We start from the raw sequence: 12907 nt of genomic DNA on the forward strand, positions 1-12907 counted from the left end.
CTGACTACCAAGACCAGTGATCTGTATGTCAAGTTTCTCAAGAAAGAAGCAATCGTGGCTTTCCATCACTGCGTATTTTATTTATCTCAGCTAGGTATTTACAGATATTTGCTAATATAAAAATACAATGGCCCGGCGGCCGGAAAGTTGAGGCCATGCAACCCTTACTTCTTCGTGTCCAAATGCTCTAAGGCTTTAAATAGTTCAAGGTATTTCCACATGAAAAGGACTCCACAACATTTATATGCACAGAGAATGGGCTGAGAGCTCAGTATCTGTATTTTGTGGAGTAGTCCTTTGGAGACACCACCAGGCCCCGACCTTTCCGGGCGCCTCGGTACACGGTCTCGATTATGTCTATCATTTCCTGCTTGTCTTCCATGGCCCAGTTGATCTTGTTGTTGTTCCCAGTACCCAGGTCAATCATGATGTGCTTGTTCCTGCAAAGAGGAAACAGGGGGGTCAATGCTCACAAAATTCCTTCTAAAAAAGAGTTCCATGAAGAGGCCTTCTGTTTTGCACCTTTACAAACTCTCGTTAAACATCATTTAAGAGAAGAACACACAGTCAAGAGGATCCACCGTGATTCAGGAGAAGATGAAAACAACCTAAATGCTATTTAAAAACGCACAGCTTGCGTGGGGAGCAAGCTCTTTCTGTACTCTTCTCTGTCTCCTTAGGACAAATACCCTACAGGTAGTCGAAAGCTCAAAGGACACAGTTTTTGTCACTTGGACCCAGAGGGTTGTACTAATTTACTCAGGAAACACAATGGATGAGTTTTCACGGTGCTCTTGTGAGCACCTAGTGTACATTTCATTAAAAATCCTACTAACTGTGAAATTAATCATGTTTTGGATTTTTATGATTAGAGACATAGACAATTCTTTACAAATGTATTTCTTAAGAGGCTACTTTTAACAATGATTTATATGTGCACTTTATAGAAGATATTTACCCTGGTTGTCCCTGATGCACTAATTTTTCCAGGTTTGCTGAAGACTGATTAGTTTTCATTACTTTAACTTCCCACTTCCCTAAGAATGAAGTGCTCCATTCACCCTGCAGTCTTTGGTCTGGCCACCTTTTAACCAGAGTGAGCCTCCAAAAGGCAAATCCGATGTTCCTTTTCTGCCACAAAATTTCACTTCTAGGATAACATTCCACATCCTCACTCTGGCCCAGGAATCTGGGGGTCTGGACCCTGCCCCTCCCCCTCCCTGGCGGGGGGGATCTGGGTGTCTGGACCCTTCCCTCCCGCCCCCTCCCCCACCAGTCTCCCGCCATCACCCACCAGCCACTCCGTGTCTTCTCGGGCTCCCAAACATAGCATGAAGCTCATGCCGTGTGCCCGTCCCCCAGAAAGCTGGAGCTCATCCCAAACCTGCCCCAGCTGCCACTTAGCTCCCGCCACCCTGACTCAGTATTTGTGTGCCTATAAATACCCGCCCTCTGGCACCTGTTTCCCTCTGCTAATTTACTCAGCTGTTCCCAACCTACAAAGTTCCCTAATGGCAGGATCCGCGTCCCAGCACTAGACCACAAAACCTGGCAGGACTCAGTATATATACATTTAGTGAAAACATTAACTGAAGTGCCACCACGCCTCGTCTTAGAACTCTGGGTGGCGGAAAGAGACGTTCTGTCTTCTCTGGTGCAGCCTCCGTCCTAAAACACCCATGTGCACAGACGGCGGGGGCTTCTTTTTTTCAGCCTCACTCCCACCTGAAGGGCTAGGGGAGAATTTCGAAGAGCACGACAGAAAAGGCCTAGACTGCCTCCAAGAGCCCGTGAGAAGAAACACGGACTTGGAGAGCACAGCTGGTGCCGGCTCCAAAGGAAGGGAGGACCTCGCGTTGCTGGGGGTGGAGGAAAGGGACCCTGTTACTTGGCAGGACATCGCGATGGGATCCTGCGGTTCTGTGGGAAGGACTTGCAATGACTGATGCCCTTGGATATTCAGCTGAAGGAAAGCCAAGCAAAGTCTTGAAGGTGCTGTCTGGTTTCTCCCTGGTGCTCACAGCAAAACGAGAGAGACAACCTAGTGTGAGAATTGCGAACAAAGACTCAATTCTCAGCCTCTCCGGATGGCAGAAGGTGCTGAAATCCAGAAACGGCCGCAGAATGGGGGGTACAGGGAAAAGGAAGCCACACGACCTACTGCTGAGGCCCAGGAAAGCCCTAAAGGCCAAAACGTTCAGTCACCAGAGAGGTCTTCCCCGATGCCCAGGCCAGGGACTTGGCTGCAAGGGACAGAGGGTGCAGTGGAAGGAGATGACAGAACCCAATGTGCTGCTGGCTGAAGGAGGCTGGAAAATGGCCCAGCTGCGAATACCTTTCATGAAAAAGGGAGGAAAATCCAGGCAAGCACCCTCCCAGGGCTGGGGCGTCGGCCCCCTTCCTCCTCATGTCCCCTTGGGAAACCAGACCTGTTTCCTATGCTGTCCCACACTGTGTGCTGGGAGAGCTGGGGCCACAGACAAGTGGTGTCCAGGAGCCTAAGAAGCCTTGTCCATACCTGATTTTGCACATGAGAAGGATGTGAGTTTTCGGAGCCAGAGGGCAGACTGGTAGGCAAAATCCTACATTAAACCCTGTGAATTTCCCGCCCGATCCCCTGGGACTGTGATATGATGGGGCATAAAGACTCTGACAGATGTCCCAAAAGTTTCTGATCGATTGACTTTAAAATAAGGAGATAATCCTGGATTATCTGGATGAGTCTATTCCAATCACGACCCTTAAAAGCAGAACAGGAAATCTCAGAGACTGTGCAGACTTCAAAGGCGGAAGGGCCTCCAGGAGCAGGGAGGGGTCCCGGCGTACAGCCAGCAAGGAGTCAGAGACCTCAGACCCGTGAGCACCAGGAACTGCATTCAGCCAACAACCCAAGTGAGCCAAGGGGCTTCTTCCCAGGCTGACGGTCCAGGTAAGGGCCCAGCCCCTGATTCTGACTTGGGGAGACCCTGAGCGGGAACCCACTGAGCCTGCCCGAACCTTGACACAGCACTGAGCTCATAAGTGGTGCTGTGTTAGCTACTCAACTTGTGCTCGTTTGTTACACAGACTATAAAGCTAATCCACACCCTATACAATCCACGCAAACATTCCTTGCCAGCCAGGGAGCTCTACTTTCGGAGCATGGTCTGAGGCTTAACACTGCTATTTACCAACTTCTGTATTAACAATAAACAGTAAGAAATTTTGACCAAACATCAAATGGTGATTCCTTTCTAAATTAAATCTCCACGACAGAACTTTTTTAAAATTCACGACGTTACTTGACTTTACTACCTAAGTACCATCAAATATAAAGATCTCCTGATTACGTCAAACTTCCAGACCAACGATATTCAACTGAAATGACAAGTTTAAGAGAACATACCTGAAGAAAAACATGACGGTGCATGGATCGTATAACTCATACATTTTGTTGAAGTCAGGCACTTCTGTAATATCCACAAGATAGATAACTGCAAAATTTTTCACCTAGGAGAGATTGAAACAACCCTGTACAGTAACACACCATTTTTTTATTCTGCAAAAGCACGTTAAAAACAAACACGAGAATTTGTACGTAAGCGGACAATTTTCAAACCGAGTCCCCAACATTCTTTCCCAGCAGAGCTAGTACACAGGGAGATGATTCAGCACGTTCGGGCTCCTGACAACTGGCCGCTTACACTTCGCTTTACCATCTTCACAACAGCAAGTTATGAGAGTCCCACAGAAAACGTCCACAGGTACGTTATTCATGCTGACCTAGTAATAACCTGTCTCAACTTTTCCAGATTTGTACTTCTACAAATACTTAATTGCACACAGGAAACCACTATTTTAAAACCCACTGCTAGAATCTGCCGCACACCTGCCTTTTTGAGTCAGGGGTGCACACATGCAGATACTAAGACTACTACTCCAAACAATACTATACACAACAAATTTTCTTTCATTTTTTTCTCTAATTGCAGATTCATCATAGCAGATTTAGAAAACTCAGAAAACTGTAAATAAGACAGAATCACCGCCAGTCCCAACCACCAGAATTGCTACAAATGTTTTTTTTTTTTTAATGTTTCTTATTGAGAGAGAGTGTGTGTGTGCAAGTGGGGGACCGGGAGAGAGAGGCAGACAGAAATCTGAAGCAGGCTCCAGGCTCTGAGCTGTCAGCACAAAGCCCAACGTGGGGTGTGAACCCACGAACCATGAGACTATGACCTGAGTTAAGTCAGACACTCAACGCACTGAGCCACCCAGGCGCCCTGCTACAAATATATTTTTGGTAAACTCTTTCCCATTTTTTCTGGCATACACACACACATATAAGTCTGTTTATACTGTTTTAACAAAATGTGATCATTCCATGCCACAGTGTTTTATATCCTGCTTTAATTATGAGCATTCTCTTATACAAATTACATGCTTTCCCAAAGCACAATTTTCAGGGCTACATAATACTTCATCAAACAGCTATGTCATTAGTTTATCATTCTTCCATTATTTTCTGATTTTTCCTGAAAATAAATAATTCAGATTTTTCATTAGTACCAATTATTCACCTGTGAACATTCTTCCCTTTAAATCTATGTACATATGTCATTATTTCCAAAGAACAAATTCCCAAAATAGAATCTCTCCAACAAAAGACATGACATTTTAATGGCCCCTATAGGGGCGCCTGGGTGGCTCAGTTGGTTGAGGGTCCGACTCTTGCTTTCAGCTCAGGTCATGAGCTCATGGTTCATGTGTTTAGGGTGACAGCGTGGAGCCTGCTTCGGATTCATTCATTCTCTCTCTCTCTCTCTCTCTCTCTCTCAAAATAAACAGTGCAAGACGGCGCAGGGCTGAGGTCTGACCAACAGAAGGCATTAAATATGCACATGTCCCACAAAGAGCCTGGCTGCGGAAGGAGGGAAGTTACTGAGGGGCCCAGGCATGGGGCTGGGGCCCCTCCTGGCCACCCCCCAATTCCCTCTTTCCTGGTGACAGAGACAAGGCGGCTGTGGAATCGAGTGTGCCACACTCCGCATGTCCAGGTGGCCTCTGTGGCAAGTGTTCTTTTCATGCTGCCGCGGCCCTCACACAGCAGGGCCGGAGCACAGCACACGCCTCTGCAGAGCTTTCCGGCAAAAGGGACCCTGTGCATCCGTAGGTGCTGCCTACCCCTACGTTTCACTCTATCATTATTCCGTTATTACTTTCCATGTAATACAACAGAGCTATCACAACTTACACTGACAGATGTTAACCTTACAGTAAAACCAAACAAACACGTCCACTTGTCCCCTAAAGCGTAAACTGCCAATGCAGTGAGAGCCCAAGATGCCTTTCGGATTCAACGTGAATTATTTAGCCAGTTGGCTCCAGTTCCTAGAACCTCCACATCTCCCAAGTTAAAGCAGAAACTGACACGAGAAACCACGTCCTCTTAAAGTGATCAAAACATACCACCTGTTTTATACATGAAGATATTCAATTACCCAAACTCAACGATATAATCTTCACTATAAACGTTGGTTTTTACAGCGAGACTTTGAGAGCAGGCCCTACTTCCCTTTGCCTTCAATGAGGAGGAAGAAAACGGTAGCTCGTTCAGAAGTAAAACAACTAACGACAGCACAGTACTTAATTCTTCTCTTCCCCTCTATGTACAGTACACTATCGTTCTCCAGATAAATCTAAGGCTTCCCGAGGCTAGGAACCACGTCTGTTCTCTTTACTGATGTGTCCTCAGAGCCAAGCAGTACCTGACTCATACACGGGACCAGTAAATGCTTATCGAGTGAATTTGAACAATAAGCTTGTATTCTGAAATACAGGAAACACATTAATGTCACTAAAAATGTGTTTTTGGACAGTGTGAGCTTAATCACGTAACGCTGAGTTCAAACAGACCTGCCCTCAGGGTTGGTGGGGTGCCACTTCTGTCTGACGGGAGGCTCTCAAGCCCCTGCAGCTCAAACACCTGCAGAAAGCCAGGGGCTGCTCACCCATCTGGGCGGCCAGATGAGAACCGCACGCGGCACCAAGGGGCCTTCCTAGAAACCTGTGCAACCTACCCAGTCTTTCCCCTGGAAAAGCTACCATTTATCCAAGCTGCTTCTAATGCGGGTTACATGAATTGTCGTGATGCTTTCCACATGGTCTGAACGTTTCACACCCACCGACGAACCTACAGTTAACTAAAAGTCTGTGTATGTTTTATAAAAGTGAAATGAAGCTAGGAGTCTACTGTATTTTCTCCATTTAAAAAAATGTTCAGGGGCGCCTGGGTGGCTCAGTCGGTTAAGCGTCCGACTTCAGCTCAGGTCACGATCTCACGGTCCGTGGGTTCGAGCCCCGTGTCGGGCTCTGGGCTGATGGCTCAGAGCCTGGAGCCTGCTTCCGATTCTCTGTCTCCCTCTCTCTCTGCCCCTCCCCCGTTCATGCTCTGTCTCTCTCTGTCTCAAAAATAAATAAAACGTTAAAAAAAAATTTTAAAAAAATGTTCATTTTGGGGTGCCTGGGTGCTTCAGCAGGTTAAGTGTCCGACTTTGGCTCAGGTGGTGGTCTTGGGGTTTGTGGGCTGGAGACCCGCGTCGGGCCCTATGCTCTCAGCACTGAGCCTGCTTCAGATCCTCTGTCTCCCTCTCTCTCTGCTCCTCCCTCACTCCCACTCTCTCAAAAATAAAATACACATAAACAAATAATGTTCATTTTGAAAATATAGAAATAGAGTGGAAAAACCACTACCGGGGCGCCTGGGTGGCTCAGTCAGTTGGGCGTCCGACTTTGGCTCAGGTCATGATCTCACGGTTCGTGGGTTTGAGCCCCGCGTCGGGCTCTGTGCTGACAGCTCAGAGCCTGGAGCCCGCTTTGGATTCTGTGTCTCCCTCTCTCTTCCTGCCCCTCCCCTGCCCACACCCTGTCTCTCTCCCTCTCAAAAATAAAGAAACATTAAAAAAATTTTTTAAAAAAAGAAAAAAGAAAGAAAAACCACTACTATGTGTCCAGTCCCGTATTTTTAAGCAAACTCTACCCCAAATGTGGGCCTTGAACTCATAACCCTGAGATCGACAGTTGCATCCTCTTCGCGCTGAGCCAGGCAGATGCCCATAAGTTATACAACTTGTTTAAAAAACACTGGGCTGGAGCACATGGCTGGCTCAGTCAGAATGGCGTGCAACTCTTAATCTTGAGGGTGGGAGTTCAGGCCCATGTGGGGTATACAGGCTACCTAAAAGGAAAAAAAAACCCAAACTTAAAAATATAGGACAGTCAAAAAATCAATAGTATGGGTGTCTTAAAGCAAAAAGTGTTTCCCTTTCCCCAGACCCACAAGCTCACTTGTGAGGAAATCATATACATTCTGCTTTCTCCAGCTGACGTCATTAACTGATGCCCATGTTATTGAAGAAGCTCTTAGAAGATAACTTCTAACAGCCACATAACATTCCATCCCGTGAACGGGACATTCCCAGTTTAAATCCCAACCGTCTGTTTCTGAGCCTGGACAAACTACGTGCCAGCACCTACCTCTGGGAGCCATCGTGAGGACCACAGGACAGGTCTGTTTCCCACCTGGCAACAGGATGCGTCTCAGGGTTCAAACGCTAGAGCTCACGGTCATCACCATGTTCTCCTATCATGAGACACTGCTGTTGTTTCCAGGTATGACAGAAGTTATGGCAAAGGTCTTGCGGAGCATAAAACTTCGTCTATTGAAGACGCGGGGTTACTGGGCATAAGGTATGACTATTCTCAAGGCTTTTTACACGATGCCAAACTGCCCCCTGCAAGGAGATCTGTTCTACAGGTACCTCAGTATTAACTTTCACCTTTTTAGCTCTGCTATATCTAAGAAGCGATAGCACACTATTTTAATGTGTGTGTCTCTGAAGTTTCCTTAACCATGAGAATTTCCTGTTTTTTAGGTTCCTTGCCTCTCTACCCACAGGATTTATTTATTTATTTCATTTTTTAGGAGTCATCTTTTTAAATGGCACTTTAAACTGATTCGCCCAAGTCTACTATGTCTAAAATAGTATTTTGCCTGCCATATTTGCGGTAATTTTAATTGGCTGTTCGACAGTGTCTTTTAAAAACCAACGACTCTATGTACAAATTTCATTTCTATTATCAGGTTGTTTCTTACTGTACAGATTCTTTTGATTGTCTACAGCAGTAACTATGATTTCCAACCCGACTGCCTACACGTTTTGTAAGCACCCCTCCTTCGTCACCGAGTCGCTGATTAAACTGTTCGGTAGCCTTCTACAAGCCACTCAACTTGCCTCCAAAAAGTAACTCCTGCACATCACTGAGACTGAGGCTGGCACATGACCCCAGCCACCACTCCACCCTCTTGGACGGGACTCCTCCTCTGGCTAAGAACCCACTAAAACGCTGGAAAAAATCTTATGGGCTGCCAACCGGCACTATGTATTTTATTTATAAGTCAATTTTCAGATAACTCATGTCAAAGCCATCAAAAAACTGCGCGATAACTTTATTTTCCCCCACTACCATTTGCCCGATTAGCTCAACAACAACTCTCGCAAACTCTGCGATGTGAGTGGTAACGATACTAACGACAGTGGCTAAGAATTATGGAACATACCGCTTACCTGAGAGAAGAAGTGTTCTGGAAGTCTTTTATATTAATTCTATCCTCATGACTGCCCTCTGGGTTAGGCACTACCACCCCTTTCCCACAGATGAGTAAAATGAGGCACACAGACAAGTTATTTAAGGTCATACGGGTAGTAAGCAGCAGGAACAAGCTTGGTCTCTACCCTTACTGCCCCCCATAGCTTGCTCCTAGCTGCAAGACTGTTATTTCCAGAAACACAAATCCAGAGCAAACATACACATTTTGTTGGCTCTTATGAGAACATCAACTTCCAGTAGAGTTCAACTTACTTTATGCGAGGTTTAAGAATGATCCCCCTAAGGGTGCCTGGGGGGCTCAGTCGGTTGAGCGGCTGACTTTGGCTCGGGTCATGATCTCGTGGTTCGTGGGTTCAAGCCCCGCGTCGGGCTCTGTGCTGCCAGCTCAGAGCCTGGAGCCTGCTTCGGATTCTGTGTCTCCCTTGCTCTCTGCCCCTCCCCCGCTCATGCTCTCTCTCAAAAATAAACATTAAAAAAAAAAAAAATGCTCTTCTCTAAAGTCATTTCTAAAATGTTCCATACATATATTTGTCTTATATACAATTTAATGAGAATGTATGCTCATGAGTCAATGATATCATTGAAGTTTTGCATATTTTTTTTAATTTTTTTTTTTCAACGTTTATTTATTTTTGGGACAGAGAGAGACAGAGCATGAACGGGGGAGGGGCAGAGAGAGAGGGAGACACAGAATCGGAAACAGGCTCCAGGCTCTGAGCCATCAGCCTAGAGCCCGACGCGGGGCTCGAACTCCCGGACCGCGAGATCGTGACCTGGCTGAAGTCGGACGCTTAACCGACTGCGCCACCCAGGCGCCCCGAAGTTTTGCATATTTTAAACTACTTATTTGGGCTTTTAACACACAAAAATGAAATGTCCCGTTTATTCTTCCCCATTATGGGATTTCGGTAACAGCGAGCTGTCACAAACTTCCTACAAAACGGCAAGACAGCTCAAGACAGCTCAGAGACACACCAAACAGTCTCTCTTTGAAGCTGTGCATAAAATCAGCTGTTAATCAGGAAGCTTTGCTTATTACCACCCCAGCAAGCTCCAGACATCTGTCAAATCGTTCAGCACATCTCTTACGTCTTCAGAGCAGCTCCAGGCCACTCCGGCATGAGGTGGGGTCGGGAGGTCGGCAACGTCAAAGCATCAAGTCAACACACTACATTCCAGGAGAACGATCTAATCAAGTCCAGCCTAAACGGCGCAACTGTTACTCACTTTAAAACAGCTGGGGTATCCAAACAGGGCTCGTAACAAGATGAGGAAGATCCCCCACTATCTGCCATTTCTGCAGAGGGAGATTTTTAAATAGAGAGTTAAGTTGTTCTTTATACTAAAACTTTAAATTTCAAATATTCCTGTTGAGATTCCCCAAAAAGGGCTTCCAGAATTCTAAACTCATATTTTGCCTTTATACCAAGAAAAAAATAAAACAATAATCTTGTGATGCATTTCAAGTTTGCATTTTTAATAACTATACTATAACATTATATTAAAAGTTTATTAGGACAGAAATCCAAATTTTGGGACAAAAGAAAAAATACCTTAAAAAAAAAAACAAAGAAAAATACTCAAAATGAGCCCAATTAAGCCATTCTTATCAACAGGTTCAATACCAGAAAGAGGACGTCCACCAGCGACAGTGATTCCGTCTGTAACTGACAGAAACGGATGAGAAAAGAACAGCTCTGGTAAAAGTCCCTAAAAACTTACATTCACACACAAAATCTGTCTCCTAGCTAAAAGCATTTTGCTGGGTTTTGCTCAGATATGAGAAGCCAAACGAGCCTCACATCTCTAATTACCGTACCTCCGCACTGAGGGCGGCGAGAGCTGGACGTCGCCTGGTGTTCACACGGTCGCCCGCAACACAGAATTCGGGACACACACCCGAAGTTATTTCAAAGTCATCAGAGCGACACTTTGCTTCTCAGAAAAGTGCCCTTAGGCAATTCTCGACTCAACTGGCTAGTGTCTGCCCCCGACCACCATAGCCTAAGCGAGGCATGACCCCCTGGCACCACCTCATTTATGCCCTCTGACCCCAAATGGGAGGACCCCCAGCGTCAGAAAACTGCCGCTCTCCTGAGCTCCCCAGGCACCTCCTCAAGCTCCTTGGGGAAGAGGAGGGGAATGACTGCTAATCACAGCACCCATATTCTGATCCTGACCTCTGTTGAGGGGTTTTTGAAAGTCACATCAGAATTCCCAGGGGAGCTGGGCCTGTTTCTGGACCTCACCCCAGATCAAAAGAATCAGAATATCTGAGATGCACTTGGGGAAGTATCCCAAGTGACACTCATGATGACTGACACACACAGGAATGGTCCCTAATGTCCCCAATGCCATCACCCCATCTCACTTTGCCTCTCTTACCAAATAGGAAACAGTAAAAATTAGCAATAGAAGATCAGATAGTTTTTTTTTAATGTTTATTTATTTTTGAGAGAGAGAGAAAGACAGAGTGTGAGTGGGGGAGGGGCAGAGAGAGAGGGAGACACAGAATCCGAAGCAGCTCCAGGCTCTGAGCTGTCAGCACAGAGCCCAACGCGGGGCTCGAACCCACAGACTGTGAGATCATGACCTGAGCCAAAGTCAGCCGCTCAAACCACTGAACCACCCAGGTGCCCCCAGATAGTCGTTTTTGTTTTTTTTTTTAAGTAAACTATACCCAATTGTGAGCTTGAACTAATGACCCCAAGATCAAGAGTCGCATGCTCTACTGAGCCAGCCAGGCGTTCTGAAGGTCAGATAGTTTTTCCTTTCCTAAATACAAAATACATCCTCACATCTTTGCTATCTACTAAAAGGTGTTGTTTTAACCCCTTATCCCTAAGAAAAGATGGCTTCAACGCTTCCATTACTTTTACTCTCAGTTGGCAGTTGGCGGGGAGCCCCGCGATGGGCTCTGTGCTGACAGCTCAGAGCCTGGAACTGCTTCGGATTCTGTCTCCCTCCCTCTCTGCTCCTCCCCCGCTCACACTCGGTCTCTCCCTCTCTCTCTCTCTCTCAAAAATAAACATACATTAAAAAAAAATCGCCATGCGGAAATTTAGAAAAGCGCTCAGCCCCCCGTTATACAATAGTGCCAATGACTGCACTTCTGTTATCAAGCAAGACTGAATAGCCAGGGGACTGACACTAAACATCAGGAAAACTAGTACCACAAAGCACAATTCTATTCTCTCCTAACATCTCCTGCAAATGAATCACTCTAAGCTATAAATCAAGTGACTTGCAAAGAGCATCGTGGAGTAAAGAGGAAAAAAGACTAGAAGAAAACCAGATTAACATGAAAGTTCTGCTTTACGAGTACAATAAACAAGGTAGCAAAAATGGACAACCCTTTAAACTAAACTATTTAAGTAAACTCGATCGTTCTTGCCAAAACCTGTAGGCGTTTGTTCATGGCACTATAGAGAAGGAATCATGAATCATTTTTAAAATTTGAAAATCTGCGGAAACTTCTCCCAGAAAAACCACAGGACCTATCCTGTATAGTTTCAGGACCACAGCCTCCCACCACAAGGTAAGAATCCGTGTGCTAATCTAGCGAATGTGTTGCACGCCAGGAATAAAGGCACGAGGAAGGAGCACTGGACGGATTCTAACCTCACTTTTAAATTCTACCGCCAAACAGACAAGCAAAAGCAATGCCGGTGAAATGAGCAAGCTGATCACGGAACGCAACACGAAGCGGCGGAGCTGCGTTACCTTTTCGGCTATACTGTACAGGACCTCGTCCATCTTCATGCAAGTGGGGTCCCAGTCGTGTCCAAACCGGATGACGACCACCCGGTCTTCCTCCGAAAGGATGGCCTGGTCCACCTGCCAGCCGTTGTGCAAGTGCGGGAGCATGTACGACATCTTCAGGGCCGCTCGGGTACCTGCGGGACAGGAATTCCACGCACCCGCTCCTTCCGGCCAGACCGCACTGCCGGCAGGAGGGCCACGCGTCGCCCCCGCCCTCACCCCTCGGTCCCGCCGCGGGGAGGGCGCAAGGGCCAGCACGAGACCCTCGGAAGGGGGCCTGGACCGAGGGGACGCCCGGCGGGCCACCGCCCGGGAGCGGGGCCCCGAGGGGGTCTCCCCCCACCTCAGTTCCCCACCCCCTGCCTCCCCGGACCCCCGTCCACTCCCGCTCCAACCGCACGCACCTCTGACACCTAGAGAGTCCCGCGCTGCGGTCCTTCCGGGCGTGGACCCGCGCCGGACAGTGCGTGCGCGCCGACGTGAGCGTGCGCGTGCC

The 12907-nt window shown here is 47.0% G+C and overlaps 1 protein-coding gene across 2 annotated transcripts; it reads right to left on the reverse strand.

The window, feature by feature from the left end:
* Positions 1 to 55: 55 nt before the first annotated feature.
* On the reverse strand, positions 56 to 12887 carry TXNL4A (thioredoxin like 4A). Of its 2 annotated transcripts, none has more exons than XM_047827028.1 (4): positions 12816 to 12887; positions 12373 to 12545; positions 3386 to 3489; positions 56 to 440 (listed from the first exon to the last, which is right to left on the reverse strand). In XM_047827028.1, the coding sequence occupies exons 2-4, from the start codon at positions 12523 to 12525 to the stop codon at positions 269 to 271; spliced, it is 429 nt and encodes a 142-aa protein (XP_047682984.1). In that variant the 5' UTR covers positions 12526 to 12545; positions 12816 to 12887; the 3' UTR covers positions 56 to 268. The 2 variants fall into 2 exon arrangements, with proteins under 2 accessions (XP_047682984.1, XP_047682985.1); XM_047827029.1 differs by lacking the exon at positions 12816 to 12887 and adding an exon at positions 9877 to 9946 and having other exon boundaries at positions 12373 to 12510.
* Positions 12888 to 12907: the final 20 nt, after the last annotated feature.

The sequence above is a fragment of the Prionailurus viverrinus genome, chromosome D3 (assembly GCF_022837055.1).
Source record: "Prionailurus viverrinus isolate Anna chromosome D3, UM_Priviv_1.0, whole genome shotgun sequence".
In the NCBI taxonomy this organism is placed as follows: domain Eukaryota; kingdom Metazoa; phylum Chordata; class Mammalia; order Carnivora; family Felidae; genus Prionailurus; species Prionailurus viverrinus.